The sequence below is a fragment of the Pyrus communis genome, chromosome 16, assembly GCF_963583255.1.
Source record: "Pyrus communis chromosome 16, drPyrComm1.1, whole genome shotgun sequence".
Lineage (NCBI taxonomy): Eukaryota > Viridiplantae > Streptophyta > Magnoliopsida > Rosales > Rosaceae > Pyrus > Pyrus communis.
The window spans coordinates 7,842,750-7,868,731 of NC_084818.1; the positions used below are offsets into that span (position 1 = coordinate 7,842,750).

General features: G+C 37.8%; 2 protein-coding genes and 1 pseudogene across 2 annotated transcripts; all 3 read right to left on the bottom strand.

Moving 5' to 3' along the window:
* Nucleotides 1-5,267: 5,267 nt before the first annotated feature.
* On the bottom strand, nucleotides 5,268-8,348 carry LOC137719737 (WPP domain-associated protein-like; annotated as a pseudogene).
* A 570-nt stretch (nucleotides 8,349-8,918) lies between these two features.
* LOC137720390 (caffeoylshikimate esterase-like) lies at nucleotides 8,919-10,374 on the bottom strand. The gene has a single exon (XM_068459455.1). It carries the CDS (start codon nucleotides 10,247-10,249, stop codon nucleotides 9,260-9,262), a length of 990 nt encoding a protein of 329 aa, XP_068315556.1. The 5' UTR covers nucleotides 10,250-10,374; the 3' UTR covers nucleotides 8,919-9,259.
* A 7,252-nt stretch (nucleotides 10,375-17,626) lies between these two features.
* Nucleotides 17,627-21,108, bottom strand: LOC137720535 (probable aquaporin PIP2-5). Its single transcript, XM_068459620.1, has 4 exons — nucleotides 20,725-21,108; nucleotides 20,049-20,344; nucleotides 18,117-18,257; nucleotides 17,627-17,978 (listed from the first exon to the last, which is right to left on the bottom strand). The coding sequence occupies exons 1-4, from the start codon at nucleotides 21,017-21,019 to the stop codon at nucleotides 17,859-17,861; spliced, it is 852 nt and encodes a 283-aa protein (XP_068315721.1). The 5' UTR covers nucleotides 21,020-21,108; the 3' UTR covers nucleotides 17,627-17,858.
* Nucleotides 21,109-25,982: the final 4,874 nt, after the last annotated feature.

A 25,982-nucleotide genomic window follows, 5' to 3' on the forward strand; every position in this document is an offset into this window, starting at 1 on the left:
GCAGACTCGCAGAGCATGTCTGTTTTTTATATACCCTTTTATTTTTTTATTCAAATTAAATAAATATCAATCACGAGACGATGTCGTTTTTTGTTTCACCCCCAGTAGGTGGTTATTTTACCTTGTTTTTTACACTGTCCAGTGGGACAGGGACGGTTGAGGCCGTTGGTTTTGCTCGTCTCGTTTGATCGGACGGTCAGGAGTCCGCGGAGTTCTGTTCGTCCGTGATGAACGGTCAATTGGGGGTTAAAAAGAAAATTTCCATCTTTCGCGCCCTCGTTGGAACCGCGTGGGGCCCCGCGCGCCACATCCGTCGGTGAGAGAACGTAGAAGCACTACTGCCGATGCTCGTCTCCCCCTTCTGTTTTCCATTAGGGTCTAAATTAGAGCTTTTTCTGTGACAAATTTGACCCTGATTAGGCTGGTGTTGTGGGTGCCCACTCGTGATTTTACGTGCTGACGTGTAAGGTGGGTTCCGCTGTTGGGTCAATGGGATTTCCATTTCCTTAGTACGACGGTAAATAGTGAATAGTAAATACCACTACTTTGGGGAAAGGGATCCTCTCCGGATCCCCTTCCATCTAAGTCTACTGACCACATAATTCGAATTTTTGAAATTTAATCTAACGGTTCGTATTGTATATCAATATATGAAATTCAAGATTTAAAAACTATTGCAGAAAATAAATATTTGAATTTAAAACACATGTATGCAAGTCGTGAATTATTATGATGAAAAGACATTTTTCTTTAACATATTGCGTTTTGAAGCGTTTTTCTTGAGCACACTGCGTATTGAAGTTAGGCGTTTTCCCTCCATTTAGTATAGCTTTAGAATATTAATAATGGATGGTTGTTCGCAACCTAATTTTATCTCTGACACATCCTTATTAATCTGTAATCATAAATCTTCTTCAATTATCCGACAACTGAATTAAGAAAGATATATAAAAGTAAAAATTGACGTGTGGTACTCTGAAAATTCATTGGTCGACCGGACTTGGGCACAGTGAGATCTGCTTGCCGGTTGGTTTGGACAATTACTCTCATAGGGTGAAAAGTGAAATTTACAACTGTCACTGTAAAAAGTAATACTAAATATGGAAATAGTGGATAACATTTGTTACTCATTAGCAATAAATTAATAAACAACAAAAAATCACAGAGGTTTTTTTATCTTTTTATTTCTTTGTCGTATAGGATGGAGACAATTGGTTGAGGAAGTTGACTGAATGATCACCGATTAACCACGAGGTCCACGACCATATTTGGGCTGCCCCTCCGGTGATGCCAGATTTCACAAGCACTCTTTCTTCGTAAAAGTAAAGTGATATTTACACATTTTTTTACTTTTTATATATGCTCGTTAATTATTAGTCATTGATATTCGACATAAACAAGATAAATACTTCTTTTTAAAAAAGTGCTCTCTATCATTATTGCAATTAGACCTGGTAAACGGATTGTGTTTGTTTTGTTTGTGCCGTTTTGGTATCATTCGTGATATCTTAATGGATCGTGTCGTGTCAAACTCGTTTGTTAATGAGTTTTTAACAGATAACCCGATAACGACCTGATTCATTGATATGTTTTGTTTTATGTTAGGTTAACTTATAACGACGCAACCCATCAACGAGTTGACCTGAAACCATTATTCTAAAAATCTATCCCTTGCTCTGTTTAGACTCCATCTAGGTACTAGGCGGCTAATCTCCGCTCCAAAATTTGCTAATCAAAACCGAACAAAAAAGTTTGGGTTTCGATGCTTTCGGTTTTGGTAATTTTTGTTCGTGGTATTCGGTTCAGAAAATGTTATCCGTACTTCTTAAGTGGATATAGACAACTTAATTGCTGGATTTGGATTACGTAAATCTATGTACTTTCTCATACTGTCTGACCTTTCATCGTTCTCCAACTTGCAACATTGTAGTCGTCCTTGTACTAGAGGTGACCAAATGGATGAAATTATTCGAAACATGTTAGTGTAATATTTTCAAATACAAAGCACACGTGTACGCAGAAAGCCAAGTTTTATTTATTCTGCCTTTTTTTCATAAAACTACAACAAGGTTTTGTCAACTTGAATAAATTATTGACTTTTTTAAGTCAATACGGACAAAGGGTTTAATCTTTTGTACATTGTACTTATTTTTTGTGTGACATTTTTTATTAATTTTTTCTGTGAACAGGGGAACGATCAGTGACAAACCACGGTTATTCATCATTTTTAGGGTTCGGAGGGGCTATGGGGAATTTCACCCTCCTTATGGCCACAGTCAAACAAACTCACCAGCTTGGAGCATCAAACCCATGACCTCTCACATTTTTGTGTTTATTGGGAAGCCACTGTCCGCGCCCTTAACTTTGTGTGATTTTTCAGCGTGACGGTAATACAGATTGGTACACCACCATATGTCTGTATACAATTGAAGGGACACTTAAAAAAAAAAAAAATTCCTCCAATTATATAATATCATGTGGCATACCGCATACTATCTCATACTTCGGTCATACTAAAAAAAATTTCTCATTAATTTTGTTGTCATAAACTTAATATATATCAATCGATTAGTAAAATCACATAAAGGCCACACATAAAATGAGTGCAGAAGATTTAATCTGATGGACAAAAAATAATATTTACTTATGGTTCAAAAAACAGTCATTGCTTGTAAACCTCAAAAGGTGCTGATTGTGGAAGGAGGGCCAATCAAATTCAAAGCAGAAAAATGTGAAAAGGGGGAAAAAGTCTTTGAAAACAGTAATTTGCTTATGGAATTTTTGCCCCAAAAGCCTGAATTAGAGATTGATTAGCTTTGTTAAGCATAGTTCCTTCCTTTATGTCTCCTCCAAGAGTTGACAATTTTTATCTAATTAGATAATTTAATTAATTATTTGGTTGTTGATTAGGCAGTTCCCTTATGTATTATCCACAAAAATATTTGTGATTTGTTTAAAATAAGTAAGGGAAGGACAGTTTTAGTGTTGGTGTTCCACTAATACTCACAACACATCGTTTTAGTGTTCCACTTTTCCTTATTGCTTTGCTTAGTGCTTGTAATCTACTACCATCATGTTTTTCATGAAGATAATACATCCAATTTCAAGCCCCTATGAACAACATGGGTAGATGATCGTCAGTGTTGAAGGGAATGAACGTCATTATCAGTCATTCACATTGATCAACATTAGATAATCACCAACTAAAGCAAACAATAGTTACTGGCAATCGTTTCCTTACATTTACAACTAATAATCAAAACATGAAACGAATCATGATTATTTTACGAGTCGGGTAGATACATCAACAGATGATAATCGTCTAATTTGAAATAATTGAAGGCTATTAGTGTCTGTTATATCTTCTGAACCCACTTTTGGAACACACTATATATGCCTAAGACATTCTTGATGAGTTGGGCTGTCATGTCCAATGGGCCCAAATACTTGACGCTTATGGATGTTTCCTTTATGGTTGGCTCGTCTAAGGTTGTTTTTCTTGTTGGGTCAAACTATTTCTCTTAGGCTAAAGTCTGTAAAAATTTGGGGCATTCATATATATTCAAACTAATTTCGACAGGAGTAGACTAATTTTTTTTTTTAGTACATCGATATTTTTAGATTAAAGAAAGAGGGAGTTCGGCTAAGCCACACAATGGGTAGCCTAATTTGGTATCGAATTCGTCATCCACGATATTCGAACCTAAGACCTCTCATTTTCAAGTGAAGAGGAATGACACCAAATTAATTTAGAGAAAAACACGTCAAACCACACACACCGCTACTGAATTGAAATGGAAGAATGACACCAAATTAAGGAACTTGCAAATTTAAAGGAATTTAGGCCAAATGAGGAAGAAACGGATGACAACAAGTTAGATTGATTGGAGGAACCAGAAATACAATAACAAATGTATGAAAGAGAGATTTCTACGTCAAAGACACTTATTAAGTTGCCATATGAGAACCAGTCTCACATGTTTTTGTAATGCAAGCTATCACGTGGTGCATTGCTAGGGAACGATTTTGCACCACTGGGATTTTAGGCGAAAATGCCACCTGAAAAACAATATTCTGACAAAGTTGTATCGATATTTCAAACGTTAAAATACTCTTAAAAAGAGTGAGTCGTGTGCAAATCACGTACAAAATTTTTAGATGAGAAAGTAGATGGAATTAAACTACAAGTGATACATTGTTTCAAACCTTTTTTTCTTTGTAAATTACAAATTGCAACACGTCCATAACTCAGATTATGACATGAACAAGTCGTACGACATTTTCAAATTTTATTGCAAATGCAAGTTTTTCGATATTTAGAAAGAACAATCAAATCAAAATTTGAATTAACAGGTATACGTTGATGTTGGTCTCCTATCCCACACTCTAATTTTTTGTAAATCAAAGAAAGCTTCTCCTGGCTGCAGCTCCATAGCGTCTCCGTCTAATGTTAGCGCGGCGTTTCTTGTACACGAAGCCACCAAACCCGATCAGTCCTACCCCAATCAGCACTCCAAACACTATCCCTGCCTTCTGTCCACCACTCAGTCCTCCTGAAGACCCTTTGCTATTTGTAGGTGGCAGAGGCGGTGGTGATGGTGGCAGAGGCGGTGGTGATGGTGGCAGAGGTGGCTGTGATGGTGGCAGAGGTGGCTGTGATGGTGGTTGTGATGGTGGCAGAGGTGGCTGTGATGGTGGTTGTGATGGTGGCAGAGGTGGCTGTGATGGTGGCTGTGATGGTGGCAGAGGTGGCTGTGATGGTGGTGATGGTGATGGTGATGATGATGGTGATGTCGTTCGCCCTCCAGTGGGCGCAGGCCGTGGTGCGCCCAATCCTAACTGGTTGAAGGAAGTCACAAACTTGACATAGAGAACCAAAACTAGGACACAATAGGAGCATAAATGAAGCAGTTTGGCCATGAGAGAGCTTTCGAGTTTTCGATGATGTACAGAAAGCAATCAAGAACTTGAAATGCAGGTTCATATATGCACAAACTATAACTGTTTAACCTTCACAGAACCAGAAAAAGACAAGAAGCAGACGGCAAAAAAAAACCTGGTACGAAGTTATCAAGGTAAAACCAAGGATGAGAGCTAATCGCCCGCCTGGGTTTTGTCTTGATGTTTGATCTTCTCAAAACATAGTATAGTTCGCCGACCAATTGAGAAATGTTGTATTTTTATTTTGTTTTCCTTGTTGGTTTCTTACTGTCTTTTCCTGCAGCCTTGTGTTTCTGTTCGTTTTTTCTTTTTCTTCTATGGACATGTCAATTTTTCGATGCATTCACAACTCCAGTTAGTTCCGCCTTGATCAACTGTGAGATGTCCGAGACCTACAGGAAAATCGAGTGGCGATAAACAATTCACATTTCCAAAGTAAAACAGAAGTTTGTGTATTATGGAAAGGATTACTTAAGCATCGGTAAAAACAGAACCTTGCGATACAAGAAATGGCGAAAAGAAAACATTGCTTACATCGGAATAGTGCTGCAGAACTGGTGAGTGATCACATAATGTCATCCACTTGATCACCAAGAAGATCAACCTATTCATGACACACATCAACCAATATTAAACTTGAAATGATTTAATCATGAACTAATCAAAACCGAAAATATTAATTTACAGCAGCCGAGAACCCCAGTTTCAGCCTTCCGAAGATCATGACATCTCCTAGTAAAAGTGTCCCAATGAATTGTTCTCAAGGAGGATACAAGTTTGACAAGTGTATCAAAACTATCCTTCATCTTGTCCAATCTGTAAAGAAGTAGGATTGCAATCTGGTTAGTCTACCAGAAGCCTACTAGAAGTAAATTAAAGCTTGAGTGAGGAATGACTTGTACATAGAACAATACCTCAAAAAGTTCATTTCCAACTTGTCGCTCGTTCTGTGTTCAAAATCAGCCAATGCTTGTGATTTGTGAAAATCTGAGGGCAGGTGGAGATAAAGAAACAGATGAGTTTAATTGAACCTCTTCGTGTGGTTTAGGTTGGCAATAAGAAGGCTCTTGGTAATGACACTCTCCATCTTAAAAGAAATTAAACTTCGTCTTCCACTCCTTCATGGTTTCTCTGATGAAACCCGTATAGACATCCTCCCTTATAAAACCTTCTGCGGATAAACTGTGTAGTAACAGTATGATCCAATTCATCCTTGGCGGTTTTAACTACACCTTTGATGGTCTCGGATGTGGTAAGCCGTTCTATCTCTTGTCTAATATGGCTTTCAGTTTCATAGCTATCTATGCATTCATTCCATTCCTTACACATTTCCTGCAAAAGGGTCCAGCATACGTCCTCTCATTGTGCCTTCCAGGAATATACTATTTGCAGCCCTCAAATCCTGACACTGTACTAATGTAATCTTACTATTTGAGCCATAATCCGTGATTCCCTCGCGTATGATGGTGCAATATATATCTTCTCTGGTTCGAGATTCATTGCTGACACTTTCTATGTTCTCCTTCCATTGATTGACCACTTCTGTGAGGAGAACCTTGCACATGTCCTTCGAAATCGCATTCTCTAACTCATAATCCTGTAACTCAATGTCATTTTGTTTTATCATACCTTCAAGAAGAGCAACATAGGTCCTTCCGTTATCACGGCTCTCATATCTTCTTCTTCTTGCTCTAGCTCCACTTTCATCCGCTCATTTTGTAGTTCTTCATAAGGTATTTTATCCATCTTCTCCCATCCATCTTCCAAAGTATCACGTTCCAAATTCTTGTCGCGACTTGCATCAAACTTCAGAAACCTGTGGTCCGAAAGAGTTTCTTCCTTGTGACGGAACTTACAATCTCTTAATTTGTCTAGTGTTAAAATAAATTTTTGGACCTTTTCTTTCAAGTTGTTTTCTTGCATCCCCATCTCTTCTCTCTTGCTAGACAAATTCAACTTTTGTCGAAGAATTCCTCGCATCAGCAAATTCGGCTCCTCTGCCTCTGCACTCTTCTTCCGGATGATGGACTAGTGATTCCTTATTATCTTCGAAACATAATGCCCTCCCTCGTCTTTATTTACCTCTTCATGGAGTTCCTGCATTAACTCTTTAGCCTTTAAAGACCGCTGCTTTTCCAGCTTTCCATGACTATAATCTTCTGGTGAATGTTTTTTTGCCTCCAATGCTCGTCTGCAATGAATCAACACTTTTCACTTCCACCTCATTCTGACCTACGAAAGACTAATTTGTGGCGCAAATTTGCAACCTCATTCATCAAATCGGACCAATACTCCTTCAAGCCAAGAGAAACCTGATTCTCTTTTTCTTGGAAATCCGTCATAAACCCTTTGAGCAAAACAGACATTGTTTCTTTCTCAAAACTGCATCTCCATTGCTGCTCGATTGGCCCGACATCAGACTTGAAAATGGCATTCTGCATTTTCCCGAAAGCAAGATCCAAGTGTCTGAACCCATCTGCTCGATCCTCTTCTTGTCACACCTTCTACTACTTCCGGATTTCCTTCCTTGTCCTTATAATCCGGCTGGAGCTTCTGCCTGATATTCAAAACCTGCTGATCCACTGAATTCCTCAACTCAGAGAAAAACTCATTATCTCTATCACCACCATCACCATTGTTGTACCATATATTGGGCCTCAGTATTTGGACTTCATTACTTAGCCCATGATTCATGTAAGAGGGGAGGAAACCATTATTCTATAAAATGGCTCCCTCGCACTCACTAGGGGAGAGAGACAACAAAGGGAAGCACAAAGGGCAACACACAGAGAGCTCCCTTGCTTGTCCATTGTAATCCACACATTTACTTAGTCAACACCAGTGTGGACGTAGCCTCAACTTGAGGTGAACCACGATACATCTTGTGTTATTTGCTTCCCTGTCTTTATTCGTTTACATACTTATCCACACTAATGACCAGAGCAATCTAGCGAAGGTCACAAACTTCACACTTTCTGTTGTACCAAAATCCTCGCCGATTTTGGCCATCAACAACCATCATCTTCGTCATCATCCCCACTCAATCTATTATCAAGAATGTACTCTTCAACCAGCTCACTTCTAGTTATTCTTTCGAGCTTAACATTCGTGCTACTCTCACGCAGCGAAGCCAACTCCAAATTCTTTGCCTTGATTGCCAGCTGAGACTCCTTAAGCTGCCCTTGAAGGTGGGTTTGGATTTCAGACAGGTCTTCTAAAAGCTGCTCGTGGCTGCTCTCGAGAGCGTAGCTGCCTGTTTCTGGTCGAACAAACTTCAAACACCCTTCTAGCTGCATTACAGCCAATTCATAAAATCTGCAGATCCTATTCAAGCGCTGGAGAACGCCTTCTTTCGACTGCATTTTTTTCGTTGCTTGGTGCACAATCTACATCATGGTTGAATCCATCGTCCTTCATTGTTATTTTACTAAAAATCAACAAAAAAATAAAGGAGTAGATGCAGAAAAACTCATCTTCTATGGTGGAAACAAAACATATGGTAAATTATTTGCAGAAAAATGATCTCTATTTTCTCATATTGCCCAAGAAACGTGGGTGATATGCTGTATGACCTATTCTAAGGTATTGTTTTTATCAATTCAATTCAATTTTATTCTTACAAGGTTAATCTTTTTTCATTTATTTGATGCAAGAGATAATAAAGGAGCGGGACTCAAACACGATACCTCAAATACATGCACATCACACGTCACATGCCCGTAACACGTGAACTACAAATTCATACCCTCGTAAACCCTTAATCTAATAGTAGCGAAAACCCAAATTTGGATCCCTTTAATTGGACCAAAAATAAGGTTTGGGAATTTGGGGTATTGAACCTTTTTCATATGACAAACGATTGGATAATTTACTCTAAACTGCGAGAAACAAAGAGGAATTTGAGCGAGGGACCTCGAATGCAAATGCAACTACTTTTAACCTGCTTAGCTAGGAGTTAACATTTTATGAAAGTCACATGAAGCAATATAAATTTTTTAAATAATTACTAATACATTTATTTGAAACTGAATCCTCTCTAGACCAATAAAACTGAGTCTGCTGAGTAAAGGATCCAGACCGTTGAAATTTTATCCAACGGCTACAAACAGAAAGCTCTCTATAAGTTATAATAATTGTAAATGTTGAATCAAATTTCAACTGCTCAGATCCTTTGCTCAGCAGCTCAGTATATTTGAATCCGAAAGAGTCCCATTTATTTAAACTTGAAGTGACATGTCATCCTTTCATTGGCTGCATATGCTTCTTCTTCCTTCCTACAAGTTCAGCTAAACTAAGGACCAAGCCCTAGAGTTCTACACTAGGCACCACCACCTCCATTCGCGGCGGCGGCGCGTTCAGCTCGAGTACGAAGCCACTCCACCATTTCACCGAATACCAAATCCACATCCTCCTGGGACTCGCCAACCAGCTGGTGCCACAGGCCCTCATGGATCCTGAGCGTTTTGTCCTTGCTCGACGCGCGCCTGTACAGCTCCTCCGCGCACGCGGGGTCGCAGACAACGTCATCGCCGCCATGGACTATCAGCAGCGGCACCTCCACCTCCTCGAATTTCCCCTGCAGCTCCTTGCACACTCTCAGCAGCTCAAGCGCCGTCGCAGCGCGTGGCCTCGCCACCGACCTCCTCGGACTCGCCAGCGCCAGCTTCCGCTTCCACTCCTCCTTGAACGACACGTCCGGGAGCGACCCACGCGTGGGAACCACCCGCCACGTCGGGATGACCGCGGCCACGAGGAAGAGCAGGTGCTCGAGCGGCCACGGCGGCTTGAACTTGGGGCTGATCCCGCACATGGCGCCGTTGAGGATGAGACCGTCCCACGCGCCGCTTCCTTGCCGGAGCGTGATGAGAAGGGCGATCGCGCCGCCGAGGGACTCAGAGTATAGGAACGAGGGGCGGTTCTTCGGCGCGTGGTTGGCACGAAACGAGTCGAAGAAAGAGATGCAGTCGTCAACTACGAGGTTGATGTCGGGGATGTGAGCGACGAGTCCATCAGAGAATCCATGGCCCTGGTGGTCGATGGCGCAGACGGCGAAGCCGGACTTGGCGAAGTGGACGGCGGTGAGCTGGACGAACCAGCTGGTCTCGCCGGTGTAGCCGTGGACGATGGCAAGGGTCCCGACGATCTCGGTCGGAGGCAGCGGGGTCCACCACTGGGTGAAGAGCTTGAGGCCTCGGGGGTTTGTGGTGTACTCGGAGGCGTGTGAGACGTTGTGGCGGGAATAGAAGGCCTCCGGAGTTAACGCGCCGAAGGGGCTTTGCTCGTTCGCCTCCGCAATCGGGTGCGCCATTTTGAACTTGCGGTTGCCAAAATGCGCTGGGTGGGTTACTTATTCTTGGTGCTGGGCCTGGTGGTTGGGCAGTGTTGGTTTGAAGTTGGTTGTGATGGGTGGGTGTGATGGGTCACAATATTAATGCTGGATGAATGCATTGCAATGCTTTTTATAGAGTTGTGCTAGTGTCGGTCTCATTTAGACTTGTCTTAATTGTTCGAAGGTGCGTAGAGTTGTCATAATCGTTCAAAGGTGCGAAATCTAAAGGGTTATGCTAGCGGCAGTCGCGTGTTGATGCTATTATAGTTGTTGGAAGATGTGTTGTGCTAACTTCAATTGCACGAGACACCCTCATAGTCGATGAAACTAGAGTACAAATGGGGGTTTAACTATATAGATATGTCAAACCAACCCTACTGCCACTCTACTGTTGATCGCCCATCAGATAATCCAGTTATGCATAGAATGTGAATTTCAGATTGTAACATTGTCAAGTTATCAAAGATAGGTCAAAGACCCACTTCCAACAGTAACGATATTGTCTCAAACTTGTTAATTACCATATGCACAGTTCAACAAGTGCAGGTTTTATCGCAAAAAGGCAGTGTTAGTCGAATATTTAAACTCCTCTTTTCTCTCCCATCCTACCAATGTGAGATATTTCAACACCACCTCATGTGGGACCCAATTAGTAAGTGACACATGGGAAATCCATACATCGGCAGCCACGTAAAGCCAAGGGGTTTCACCCAACAAGCGGGGCCAAGGGACACACCATCATTAGGCGGGGCAACTTGCTTCTGATACCATGAAAAAAAATGTAGTTTCACCGTAAAACCAATTGTAAACAATGTTATTCTGTTCATAGAAAATTAGCAGTACAAGCATTTAGCGTCGTATTAGCACCCGACAATATACAGGTCCAGACATCCTGCTCCACAGTTGAAACAAGAATTACAATTTTTCCTTGTATCATCTTCGTCTTGTTGACATATACCCCCAAGAGAAGACTCTACATATTAAGACCACACCTAATAAAGACTGTACATTATTGTCTGTGACATTCGATTCCTAGACTCGTTGTCAAAAGATGAGATCAGCCTCTTCGTCTGCGCAAGCTGAAAGAAGAAAACCCTCATATCAGATGATCGAATTTCGAGATCAAGTCATTACTTGGTATTTTTAAGAAAGAAGAACACACAGCTTGGTGTTTGTTCATGCACAGGCAAACGGAAAATGGTTAGTGTATGAACTGAAAGACAACTGCTGGGAAAAAAAAGGATATGAGCGGACATAACCAATCAGAAGAGACCATCGACTATTAATTGACAAAGCGGATAGAAAAGATTTCATTGATATACAAATAGAGCCCCAATCAGCATCAAATCAACTAAACCAAAATGACAATACTGATAGTTAAACCAAAAACTGTTAACCTCTACGGAAAAAAAGTCCCCATGTTAATCTACAGCACATGCACTCCTTGTTGAATCTTTTGAAGTTATTTGCATCTAATCTGCTGATACCGTTCATCAATGATATCTCATTCAGTCCTCCAGTCACCTCCTTTACCAGCTTCTCCAAACAAAGTACTCTAAAAACATTCTACATAAAACGACTGTGACAAGAATCCTTGTCAAGCTGATCAATTCTTAGGCTACAAGCCACCACCCGCCCACCATTTACAGGCTCACAAAAGCAGGTAGAATCTTTGAATCCTCTAACAAAAAGATTGACCCGACCTTGATAACAATCAGTTTATGCTTAAACTAATCGATAAACAAAAAAGACATGACAGGATTTCAGCATCATCTTGTGTCCAAATGCAATCAAACCAGAGGCACACTGCTCGAATTCCGAATACCTATTCTACACTATCAATAAGTTTTCTTTCTCACACATAATTAAGAGAATGCCACATTGAACTCCCTAAGCAACGATTATACAACAACATCCCTCAAAGAATTCGATTTTAACCCCAATTTTCCACCCAAGTTAAACACTAATTCCCCACATACAATACCAAAGAAGCTCACATAAACAAAACCCAAATCATAAAATTTCAATTCCAACACAAATTTCAAAACTTTATCATGTCAAATCAAAAGGGGCTGAGATAAATTCAAGTTTACCTCCACAGCAGAAGCAGCAAGAAAGAAGCATCAGAGTCTCTCCGCAGAGTCCAGCGACCATTCTATCTCGTCCATGAGCCTTTGGATTGGTCAAGTCCGCCGCTTTTCCGTTGACTTGGCCTCGTGGGCTATCCAACTGTTTGGCGGCTCCGCCGTCTTTGCCGTCGAGCAGGTTCTGCTTGACTGATTTTTGTGATTCCTTCTCGCTTTTCATCCTCTGGAGGTTCCAGTCGAGCTTCCTCAGGTAATCGAGCTTGAAGGAGTCTCTGATCGTCGCCGACGGCCATAGATGCATGTCTCTCTCTCTCTCTCTTTTTGTGCACTGGTGGTCTTCGACGACGGAGGAAATGGAGGGGACTGTACGTTTCGACAAGAAGAGGGACGCGTAATAATTGGCTCCCTGAGCAAAGTCGGATGATTGGCAGAACCGACACGTTCCTCCCCAACGACGTCGTTGGCCTTCATTTTGTTGAGCAGATAATAACTTACCGATACTTTTATCACAAGTAAAATATCTTATGTTCGATTTATGAAACTAACTATAAACTTGTTATCGATACCCAACAAAAAATCAAGAGTTATAGCTCACATTTTTGTGAAAAGAGGAAATTGTTGAGTTTATGCGAAGATATTTCAAATGATTTAGAAGTGATCCAACCATTTTACAAGGCCCATAAGGATTTTTATTGAAACTTTAGGTTGAAAATTTGAAAATTCAAGAAAAATACTAATAGGGCTCAAAACAGAGTTATGAATTTTATGAAGCATGTGATGTGGTAAGAACTTAGTAAAACAAATAAAAACGGAGAGATAGATCATAATTTTTGGAAAAAATGCGGTTGTTGAGTTTTTTTCAAGATCTTTATATTCTAATTGATTATCACTTAACCAACCTTGTTACCGAGTTCAAATTTCCTTCCTCCTAAATAAGAATAGGATATGCTCATGAGTAAAAAAAAAGAAAAAAAACCTATTTGTGATTATGACTAAATTGAAATGAAAATTTTATTGTATAGTACAAAAATACGCTCATGCAATAAATAATTTACGTGTTATGATATGAAAAGACAACGAGGTTATGCTTTTGGTATGATATTGGTATCAATTTTTATTTACACGTAAAAAAATAATAATTATAGCTTTTGACAGCGTTTTAGTTTCACGCAATAATTTATCATTGAGATGAGAAAATTCCCTTCAGGACTAAAGGCAAGTGTCTAAATACTTTATGTAACAAAGGATAGTGATATTCACACACTCATTTTTACCCTACACACTCTTGTTAATTTTTTTTATCATTAGTCTTCTTCGATTTATTCAATCCGATAACTAAAAATTAAGAACATGTGTAAAAAATAAAAACGAATGCGTGAATAATACTATCATGTAATGAAATGTGGCCTATTGCATTGAGTGGATGGGCGTCCCCATTCTGTGGATTGGGGGATGGTCATGTGTGGTTTTATTGGGCATGGCCGCATGGGATGTAAAGAAGGCTTGGAGTTGGACAACTGTGTTAAGTAATGGGTTTGGATCAACAAGTGAATGAGACTTGGAGTATGACGATCCAACAGGATCTTCTGTGCATCCTTTTAATAAAGATCTTGGAGATCTGTGAATCGTGTCCATTTATCGTATATTATGCGATTAATTTTTGTCAGGTACTGTTTGTGTTTAATTTTAAATAAAAATATTTAATATGATTTCTGACCGCACAATGTACGATGAACGGACACGATTCACAGATTCCCGAGATCCTCACAAAGAGGATTCGGCGAGAATCCGGATTCTATGATGATGAATTAGAATTGACAATGACGTGGAAAGAGTTGGTCCGTTAGATAAATGCATGTGTTACTCTCAAATTCTCAATCAAGATTTGTTGGTGATTTATAGTGATGTGTCGTTTGGTGGCCAAACTAGAGATGGTAAAGTGTAGTGATTAGCTCTTTAATTGCTTTTCTTCAAAGGCAAGTTAACTACCCCTTTTATTTAAAGCATAAAAGTCAATACACTCAAACTTGTTACATTTAGCCTTAATTTGGTACTGTGATGATTCTGAAAAAAAATGGCTATCAAAAAAAGCTGGGAGTTTTTTTCTGTTTGATAAACATTCAGCTTCAGTTTTTTTTCACAGTTTTGGGTGAAAAAAAGCCAAAAACACAAAGCTGCAAAACCCAGCTTTGAAAAATCAGTTTTTTTTTCACATCTGTTTTACATAAAAGTTTATCAAACACTATAATACTGTTTTTTTATTTTATCAAAAGCACTTTTACAAAAAAGTTTACCAAACACTCTGCTGCTTTATTTTACAGCTGCTTATTCTCACAGCACAGCAGAAGCAATTTTTTTTCAAAGCACAGCAATACCAAACCAGCCCTTAGAACCAACGGGAATTGATCCAGCAGTTAAAGTTTTTATCTTCAACTCATTGTATTTCGGGTTTGAACTTCCCTCCTCCTAGCGATTAGTGTAGAATATGTACTAAATAAAAAGTTGTTACATTCAATATCAATCCCAATTAAAGCAAATAATAAGACCCACAAGAACTAAGTTAAAAACTACATTGCAATGCACCATATGACAACAGAAATGAATGCCACGTTGCGTATCTGATACATACAATAATTTCTCCTGATCATAACAGTACATTTACGGTGATGTTTTGCTATGATCACAATACCAACTGCAGCTCCAAAAACGATGAACGGCCTTCATGATCACTCATCGACGGGGATCACACACAGCCGGTCATGTGGAGCTTTGATTCTTTGAGCATGTATACATATGAACACACACATATATGTCTTGATTAAGATTGAACAACAATCAAATGCTGGTAGCTGCAGACGATGAGATTAGATAAGGGTTGCAAGTTCAGGGTGTGCAAAACCAATGCCCAAGTGAGAGAGACCGAAGGGATTTTCGTACCTGTAACTTTGGAATGTATATCGCTCAAGCTCAATGACGTTTTCATACCTGAAGTTGTGGAGCAACGTGGGTGTCCAGAGAAAACCAAAGTGAGTGAGAAGGAAGCAGACGAGGTTGGTGATGGGTGCCATAAGAAAATTTGATTAATTTGTTGGTAATTTTTTGCAGTTGAAGTCTGAAAAGGAAGTGGCAGGCAGTGTTTGCTAAATAGAATTGCAGGTGGGGGTGGTTGCTTGACTTTGAAGTATTGCATTTGCATGCCGTGCTACCACAGGCAATCATAGAAGCGTGCACACCACAGCACCGTTTGCTTTGCTTATTTGCTTTTCAGATAGGTCCCTCTCAGTTAATTACATCAATGTGAGCATTTTTATCTCGAGTTAACTGCAGGTTACTCCACAAGTTTTGGTGTCGATTGCAGATGAGCCACGAGGTTTTAATTTTGTGCATTTTAAGCATTAATTGCTGATGTGACATATATTGGGCTTGCATTTTAAGCACACGTTCATAAAAGAATTAAAAGAGTAAAAGAGTACAAATTACTAAACATTGAAATTGAAGCTCAATGGGTGCATAAAATGTGAGCTTAATCAACGTCCAATTACAAGGTGAAATTGACAGAGATGTTAAATTTATGTAATTTAGAAACCATGTGGTATGAAATACAAAAATTAGAACCTCATGATTCATTTTGCAATTGACTCCCAGACCATACAGTGTAAAATACAGTTACATATTCTATGTTTCATATCATTTCTATCTATCTTTCTAATCACACATGACTAATGTACGAGAGTGAGAGAGCAACTACCACCAATCCTTGCATCTACATCTTAAACTTAAATAATTTTACAAGCACAATTAAAAAAAAAAAGAAAAAAAAAACCAAAAATTAAGTTAAATATAATATTACAGGCCCAGGATCCCCATTTTTGGGTAAATAGAGACTAATGATAGGACTCACTCCACGTCGAACTTCAATGATCTGAATCGACTATTTTATAAGTCTTGATTCATAGATCATTTTTTCAAAAATTCAATTTAATCTGAAACTATTTGCCTATTTAATTATCACGATGAAATTTCAATGTTTCTTAGAAAATAAAGTATTAGTCAATTTCTTTGTACTTAATTAGACGCCTCAAATATTTTCAATTTGGCCAATGTTTTGCAAGGATAATTTATGAGGTGCAACTTGAAAAATAGGTATGTTGAGGGCTCTACAACTAATTTCCATTTTTATAAAAATCGGAGATTTCTTTTCTTAAACGGCTTCCTTACGGCCATATACAGATATTGGAAGACAAGACGTCCACATTCATGGATTTGAGGTTTCATGAGCTACTAAAAGTCGCATATGTCACACTAACAGCTACATACATACATACATACATACATACATATAATATACATACATACATACATATAATATACATACATACATACATATAATATATACATACACATAATATATATATATATATATATATATATATATATATATATATATATATATATATATTATGTGGTGTGTGTTGGGATAGATTAGATTTTGTTGTTGGGAATCTTGGGAAGAGGGTGAGGTAGTAGATAGTAGTAGAGTGTAGAAGGAAAGCGAAGGCAACGAGTTGTATCGTGTATTTGCGCCAACGGACAAATATAGCAGACTCCATGAGACCATGACTTGATCAACCAAATCAAGCATCCCAAGATTTGCAAGATTATGATTATCTCTAAACGGGAGTGGTTGAGGATTTGAAGAAATATCTTAAATCGAAAAGTTTAGAAAGCTTATAAACACCCCGAGTCATTGATATTATTGGCATGAGACTGTAACTTTATCTTCTTTTATAGTAATATAGCAAATTTACCACGTGTAAAATCAAAATTTCATAAATTTGCCACGTGTAAAACCAACATTTCACGTGTGTTTCACACCACCTGATACCTCATTGAAGAAATAAGGCAATTAGGTACAATTCCTTTTAACAACATATGCATTTGGAAGGCTCGTCCGTAATTTATCCACCTGTAGCTCCATATTTCGCTACGCATAATATCTAAGTTAGTTTGGAACAAAAAATTAACAAACCTTACAAGCGCTTATAGCGAGTTGTGCCAAACTCCCCATATTTCCACCCTTAATGTATTTGCTTTTGGTTACTAGATGCAAAACTAGCATTCGCCTTTCTGCTTTTTACAGTGCTCAACCCACTAAAGCTTCAAGTGGAGCTCATTGAGCCATCATATAGCAAGCAAAAGTGACCCCAAAATTATAAAAGCACTTGTCTTCAAGCATGATATGAGTAGAAAGCAGAAAACATGGAGAAACTCTTGAGAACATGGCAATGATATTGAAGTAAACTCAAAGGCAAGTTCGTGACACTATCTACAAATTCATGGCCTCTCAGCCCCTTTTTCTGATGGAAAGTTAATTGAGAGAGGACCAAATGAAACCTTCATACACAAAGCATAAGTTAAGCAAAATTAAATATAAATATGACCCTTCATAATAATTAACATTGTTTTCCAAATCCCATCACATTCTCAGAAAATATTCAAATTCAAACACTCGGGTGGCTCCTGAATGATCCAAGGGCCTTGACAGCTCCTGCTCTCAAGATAAATTGGTGGTAGAAGGCTGCAATTGCTGCTCCGATGAAGGGTCCAACCCAGAAAATCCACTGCAACCAACAAAAGAGTAGACAAGAACATATATTAGCGAAAATTCTGTGGAGCTCCGGAATATCTTACGTTATATAAAATTAAAAAATTATAATAATAATATAAAGGTGATGAATAATTAATATTGGAATACATACTTGGTCATCCCAAGCCTTGTCTTGGTTGAAGATAACAGCAGGTCCAAGACTTCTAGCAGGGTTGATGCCAGTGCCAGTGATTGGGATGGTGGCCAAGTGGACAATGAACACGGCAAACCCGATTGGCAGTGGAGCCAAAACCTTCAAAATTCACAACAGTCCACAATTTAGCCACCTAGAATACGAGAGAATCTACCATGCAACCGGTTGTATATTCTTTCATGTCTCTCTCAGACACGTGACTTTAGAGATAGACACGAGAAGATATACAACCAGAGATAACTAAGAATCTCCATCGGAATATATACAATTGTAAAACATGTATAAAATGTAGACAACAGGACGGTTTGGAACAGTATGGAGGAATTGGAAAATGGACTAAAACAGTACTTAGAAAACTAAGAAAAGACATGCCCCGTGATTGTGAAGCTAAATAAAAACAAAATTAGACAACTTTCATTCATTTCTGACTCAGCATATCAAATGTTTGGAACTGTTTAACACGAGAAACAAATCAGACCTTAATCAACTTTTTAATATTAGACAATAACTAAACCAGTGGTTTTTGAGGTTGTTAAACGAGGTTTTCCTTCAGATGAATGTGAAGCGCCCACAGATTGACGTTGAGACCTCGAGTGAGTCAAGATTCATGACGATACTAGAAGAAGGCATAGCACGTTAGGAATGATGGAAAGGTGAGAAGTTGGGAGAAAATAATTGAAAAAGTTGAAGCAACTTGTTGAAAGCAAACAAAATTAGGTGACTTCCGCATCTATTGCATTGCATGATACCCTGAAATGCTAACCAGAAAAGAACAGTTGGCCCAGCTCATTCTTTTCACCCTACTCATAAGGGAAATGCTATTTCTTTAAGCTAGACCAATGAGAGGAAGAGGGTTTGAGTGAGTTGACGAGAGAGACCCTAAATCGTCAAAGCAATCCACTACTTGCGAAATGCAATTCTCAACAATGTATCTTTTGCCGTGAGACTTAAAAAAGAGTTTTTAGTTCTAATAATTTCAAGGGCAACATGTAATATTTGACGAGATTGTGCTATGTAACCGTTGCAATATCCCCAAAGGAACAGTAAACTCAAGATTTTGCCCAAAGGGTATAATAACCAAAACCACAAGAATATGATCCTATTAAGAACATCTATATGTGATGAACATATGTACAACAAAACCCTAAAAGGATTAGCAGTAGTGTGTGGGACACCTAACCTTGTCCAAAGGTTAAATAATGGTTGAATAAGGGTATAATTTTTCCACAATAAGTTAGAGAAAAATACAGGCCGCTTTGTCCCATTTATTAAATGAAGTTTAAAGTCTTGTACCAAACAAATCATGCACTTGTTCAAAACAAACCAAAAAATTTAAAGTAAATAATGTGATAAACAGGGAAAAAAAAAATATATATATATATATATAATTAATGCATTTACTAGCTCTTTAAAAAAATATTGCATTTTCACAAGTCAAATTTTTCAAAAACAAGGACATGTGATTAAATAATGCATTTTCAAAAAGTATTTAAATTTTAAAAAATAATAATAAACATGTGATGAATTCAAATAAAAAAGTTCCCTAAATTAAAATGGTTTCAAGAAAAATAAAAGCAAACAAAAATTAGAATCCCAAAGAGACATGCTTGTGGATTCTTATTCAAAATTTCTCAAGACACTAGATTTTCTCTAATTTTCTCAGCTCCTTTGTTTTTTATTTTTTTCGAAAGATAAGTATTATTAAACTCGAATCGCAACATTTATAACAGAAACTAGAGTATTGAATAACCATTCTGATTAAAAAAAAAAAAATCCCATGTATGAAAGCCACCTATACGAGAGACAAACAAAGCCACTAGATGCATATAATATAAAGATTAGTACAACGAAATGGTAATTGCAAATTATAGATGAAAGGTGTATATGTACCGGAACATGAGAGTCTCTAGCACTCCTCTTGGGGTCAGTGGCAGAGAAGACGGTGTAAACGAGCACAAAGGTGCCAATAATCTCAGCAGCCAATCCAACTCCGGTGCTGTACCCATCGCTAAGTGTGTTGGCACCGCCGCCGTACTTGATGTAGTAGCTCTTCTGGAGAGCCTTCACCAGCCCAACACCGGCTATGGCCCCCAACGACTGAGCCACCATGTACAGAACAGCTCTCACCAGCGACACCTTCCGAGCCAGGAACAGCCCAAATGTCACCGCCGGGTTAATGTGACCCCCTGTTCAATAAAAAGTTACAAAACCCATGTATAAGCAAAATTAAATCCCACAAATTAAACCCGCATGAAAAAATAAAGCAGCTTTTTCAACAAGTTCTACATGTAGCAGCGAAATCAGACAAACCCCAAGTCAAAGACTTCATCTTTTTAGCTAAATTCTACATATATATACAAGAAAAAAAATACAGAAACCCCACTTAAGGATAAACTGTTTAGCTAACTTCTGTATTATACAAGCAGAATCACAAAACCCACATCCAAAATGTACTTCTTAGGTAATTTCTGTATTTTACAAGCAAAACCAACATCAAAGACTTCGACTTTTTACTAGTTTATATACGTAGAGATAAAAGCAGAGAGAGCCAGAAGAGAAACCAGACCTGAAATCCCAGCAGTGCAGTAAACAAGGACAAAGATCATGCCCCCAAAGGCCCAAGCAATCCCCAGGATCCCAACCCCACCGCAAGCATCTAGTTCGCTCTGGCTCTTGTAGCCAATCACTGTGAGCACAGTAACGTAGAGAAAGAGAAGAGTGGCTACGAACTCAGCTATGAGAGCTCTGTAGAAAGACCATTTGCCGAACTCCGCCGGGTCGAAGAGCGGCGCAGGCGGCGGGTCGTGGTAGTCCTTGGCTGAGAAGGAGCCCCTCTCTGCAACTTCCATGTCCTTGGCCATTAACAAAGCTTAAGGTTCACAGAGTTTGGGAGAAACAAAGAAAGACAGAGGCTTTTTGGTATGGGAGAGGGAGAGAAAGGGGGTATATATGGTGCGGTGAGAGATTAGGAATTAGATTTACTGGAAATTTTGAATTATGTGGAGTGAACCCACCAACTAATACTATTGTGTCTTCTTTTCGCTTTCACCGACCATGTGTGACCTGGCTTTTTACTACACAGCCCACCTCATCACCTTCCACTAAATTTACTTCAACTCTCTCTCTCTCTCTCTCTCTCTGTTCTTCCCACTCACCTACAACAATCTCGATTTTTCTTCTTAAAAATATAAGAAATGTTTTGCTTTGGGAAAACTCCCGCATCGGTTTCAAGATGATGAAGCTTTGGTATTAAACACTATTTTGAGCTCCACTACACAACCGAACTTGACATGATATTTTAAAAAATGATAGTGCCAGAGAGACACTTATTTAGTTATATTTTACAAATTTTATAACGTAATTATTAATAATTAAATTATTACTTAATCGGTTATTAACCTGCTTAATTTTTATTGACGATACATCACATGGTTTGTAAATGTGATTTAAAATTTTAGCTTGTATTGGATTTGATAAAAAAAAAATTCTTGAATTAGGTATTCAATTACTTAGCATCACTCTTTGATAAACAATACTTAAAATAAGAAATTAACTTATAATTTGTAAATACAAAGGTGATGTTTATACTTACTTGAGCTATAAGTTTTTAAACTATTACAAGACATTTTTTAATATTTTTTCTCAAAATAGTGAAAAAAAAATTTCATGGAAAAATGTTGGTAACATAAAATATTTATGGTATCAAACAATAAAAAAAACCCAGCCAAATACGCGTTAAGGATAATGTTATTTACACACAATTTCTTACATCAAACACATCTTTATTATTTTTATCTATTGATCTCTTCCAATTCAATCAATCCAATAGAAAAAAATTTCAAAAAAAATATAAGAGATAAAAATAAATGTGCGAATTACACGTCCCAACAGTATTGACATGCACCAAAATAAAGTAGGAAACTTGTGGAATCCGAATTGAAAACCACGCGCCGATATTCGCTCATTCAAAACAGGAGAAAAAACACAAGAGAACAGTGCAGCACGTGCAAAATGACCCAGTGAGTCGTAACTCGCGACGAGCCAAAAGCACAACTGTGCAGCAGAGAGAGCACAGCTGTCCCTTCGACTCGTGAGTCAGTAACCCTGGTCGGGGCAGACGACTCACTGTACCCACGAGCAGACGCACGGAAACGAAGGCCTTTTTGGAACTTTCGTGCGAGCGTGGCGCTCTCGTATTGGGTGGACACGAAACGGTAATAAGTGCTGGTTTGGAAGGACACGTGGAGGGATGTGAGCCGTGCGTAGGTACAAAGGATGATCGCATGGTGATGGACGGCTGCTTCACCGGAAAATCAGCGAAGTTAGGCTGAGAAATGGGTGGTTTGAGATGGCTTGGCGGTTCTTGAACGTTAATAAAACAGCCGCAGGGGAGTGGGACCCATTCATGCTTTGGCTTTACTGGATAATATAATAGAGGCACATTGACACAAGTGAATACGGCGTCGCTTTCCAGCTCATTTACCAAGCTTCATTTTTCACCCTAAAATAATAATAAATAAATAAAAACAAGCTTTATAATTATCCTTAAAAACTCTGGTTGATGTTGAATGTTTTTTTTTTATTTAATTTATTCGATTTGATGGTCAAAAATAAAAAAACGTACTTAGTATTTACTTTTCTTTTTGAGAATGAACTCATTCTCTCTTGCAAATATCGTATCTCAACCCAACAAATTTTGTAAAGTCATTCAACTTTTTAATATTTATTTGAAAATCACTTACACAAAAATTCATTTGAATCTTATGTTATTTAGTCATTTAAATGTATAGAACGGATCAGCGGGTAGATATCAATTAACATATTCATCATTAACTGTCCATTTATTTGATACGCTTAGATGATTAAACAATCTCCACTTCGATTTTTTTGGAGTGATCTAATAAATTGAATGATTTCGATTGTTGATTTTATTTGGTCAAGATACGTTATTCCCAAATGGGGGATATATGAGAGGAAAATTTTGAATATAACAGGGGAAATTTGGGTGTCGCTACAAAGTTATCCTTATGTACTTAAAAATGGTGGTGTGATTAGGAATACTTGCATAAAGATAACGTCTTAGTGTTAGGATAAAACTTCGCATGCGAGGCTAGACATGGTCAATGCTGTATTATAACGCATTTGTAACGTTTAAACCAACTCTTCAACCCAACTTATGTTTTCATTCTAAATCCGCTACTAAGCGTGTTACGATAGTAAAATCTTCACAAAAAATAAAAATTAATTGTACCATTTCATCAACACAAATTAATCATTCAAAGAGAAAGAGACATCCTTGACCGTTGGAGAGAATTTCCAAGAAAACATGTTATTGTCATAAAAAACAGATTGACTAAAACATTTTCCCATAATTTATTTATTTAATTATAGTGATTTGAGAAGTGGAAGGGACGTGATTCCCAGAATTAGCAAACCCTAACTAATTATAAAATGGTGATGATGTTTTTAAGTGTATTAATTTAATAAAATGTGCAAAGTGATGAGAGCCGCAGACTTTCTTGGCCTCGCTAATCATTAGTTATTATCCACCATTACCGTGACATGTCCTGATTAATTAGTGGACAATCTGATGTGGATTAACAAAAACGAATCAGAAGACAGATAAGCACAGATTAACAGATCAGACAAAGCCATATGTCATTGGTCGGTCGGGCAGCGAAGCAAATATTTGATCCTCGAACATCAAAGCACATGACATTCCACCAAGGCAGATATCCGTTGCTAACAACAATTGTTCATGCTTTTGAATGATTAGGCCAATTTAATTGTTAAATTCAAACTCTCACGTTTATTTAGGGTTAACCGTATATTTCATCGTCCACTTCAACTCACTATGTTATAGGTTCAAAATCTTCTTTTTCGTAGTTTAGATGAATTTAATGTAAATTATCTTCTTCTTTTTTTATGAAGAAAATAATATATTTCATTAAAAACGCCTAAATTCACAAACAAGGGCATGGTGGTCTCGGTAAATGACCTGAATAGAGTTCGAGTTAATCTCGATTCAAAGGTGGTGACGTTAAGACTTGTTCTTTTTGTTTTAGTATTAATGCACATGACTCGAAGGTTCAAACATATATAGATTTTGAGTTAACCTTGATACCTCTCTAATGTGTGAAGCTACTAAACGTAAACTCAAATCATTATATGATTTTGAGTTTAGAAGAAAAATGTTATATTTGAATTTGGATACTCCGATTCATTGAAAGAATGCAAAGTTATACTTTGATCTAAAAAGAAATATTCTATTGCATTATAGATAAACTTTTTACCTTTTTAGCATTGACGATTTTATGTTAGAAGTTATTTACATGTGTATGTGTATGCGCGAATGTTGTAAGCACAATTTAAACAACTTTTCTATGTAATTTTTAACGACAACATAATATCGGACGCTTTTCCTAATAAGGAAAAATGAATAATACTTAAAATTAAGAGTTTGAGAATGTTGGATTTTATTTTTTATTTTTTATTTTTTTATTTTTATTTTTTTGGTATGTTTGGTAAACTGTGATTTGTTTCTCTTCATTTCTCGTTGTCTTGTCAAAAGACCAAAAAGAAGGGAAATGACAAAGATTGAAAAGAATGAAGCAGGTGAATGGAGTTTCAACATCCACCCGATTTAAACCAGAAGACACGATTGCCTTGTCAAATTGGCAATCTTTAGTTGATGATTGGATTTGACGGAAAAGGATCCTCTTCGGATCCTTTTTCTGGGGATCCTAGAAATTCAGTGATCGTGATCGTTCATCATACATCGTACGATCAATCGTGCGGTCAGAAATCATTTCAAAATTTAAAATTTAAAATTAAATACAAATAGTACATAACGAAAACTAACCGTAAGATATAAGATGAACGGTCACGATCACGATCACGGGATCCCTAGGATCCCCTTGAAAAAAATCCTGCAAGGATCATTTTCCGGATTTGACAATAATAATGAAGGAGAATCGATTTGTTAACCTTTTGATGTAATAAGTGAGATTTTTTAGTGTGCTGAGAACATAGTTTGGTACACTAAGTGTTTATAATATAATTGGCTGAAAAAAGAAAATTTCTTCAAGTTTTCAATCAACTGTATATGACATTTGGTATACCAAGCTATGTTCCCGACCTACTAAAAAAAATTCTTGTAAAAATTCATTTGTTTATATTCTATAGTACATGTATCTAAGATTTATATCACAACTATGTTTATCATCATGACCTTTCATTCATAGTTTCAGCAATGTTAGTATATTATTGCATGGAGCTAAGGTCCAGTATATAGAACAACATGTTTCTACAACTCTACCACGACTTCATAACCACATATATTTGCGGCTAAGAAAGGAAAAAAACAAAAAATTCATTCACACATATTACAACACATAAAATATCTGTTAATGTCACATCACAAACATAAATTTCTGCAAAAGTTTAAATGCATGAATTCTGTTTTTAAAAAAATGGAACCACGAAACTCCCTGCTATAACATCGTATTAAAAAACTATATAATAAATGAATATTTTAAAAAATAAAATAAAACTGATAGACTAGTGAATGCTACATGCTTATCGTTTTTCTAATAAATGAATATATAGAGCACAAAAATCACGTTTCTGATGTGATCATGAATATGATGAACCCACCATCACCGCCGACGACCGCCCCAGATTTACCCTAGTTAGTAGGCCAACAAATCACCGCATGCCACGTACGAGGACCGGCTGGCCCTTCCAATCATCCTGTGCAATGATTTGGTCACCGGACGGTGAGACTGTGAGAGGACCATCACCACGTCTCCAGACATATCCCAT

Excerpts from the sequence above, each read along its gene's own strand:
- LOC137720390 (XM_068459455.1), bottom strand. The coding sequence starts at position 10,249 with ATGGCGCACCCGATTGCGGAGGCGAACGAGCAAAGCCCCTTCGGCGCG.
- LOC137720535 (XM_068459620.1), bottom strand. The coding sequence starts at position 21,019 with ATGGCCAAGGACATGGAAGTTGCAGAGAGGGGCTCCTTCTCAGCCAAG. Across the intron at positions 20,345-20,724 it reads CTGCACTGCTGGGATTTCAG|GGGGTCACATTAACCCGGCG; the intron begins GTCTGGTTTCTC and ends TTTATTGAACAG. Across the intron at positions 18,258-20,048 it reads CTAGAGACTCTCATGTTCCG|GTTTTGGCTCCACTGCCAAT; the intron begins GTACATATACAC and ends TGAATTTTGAAG.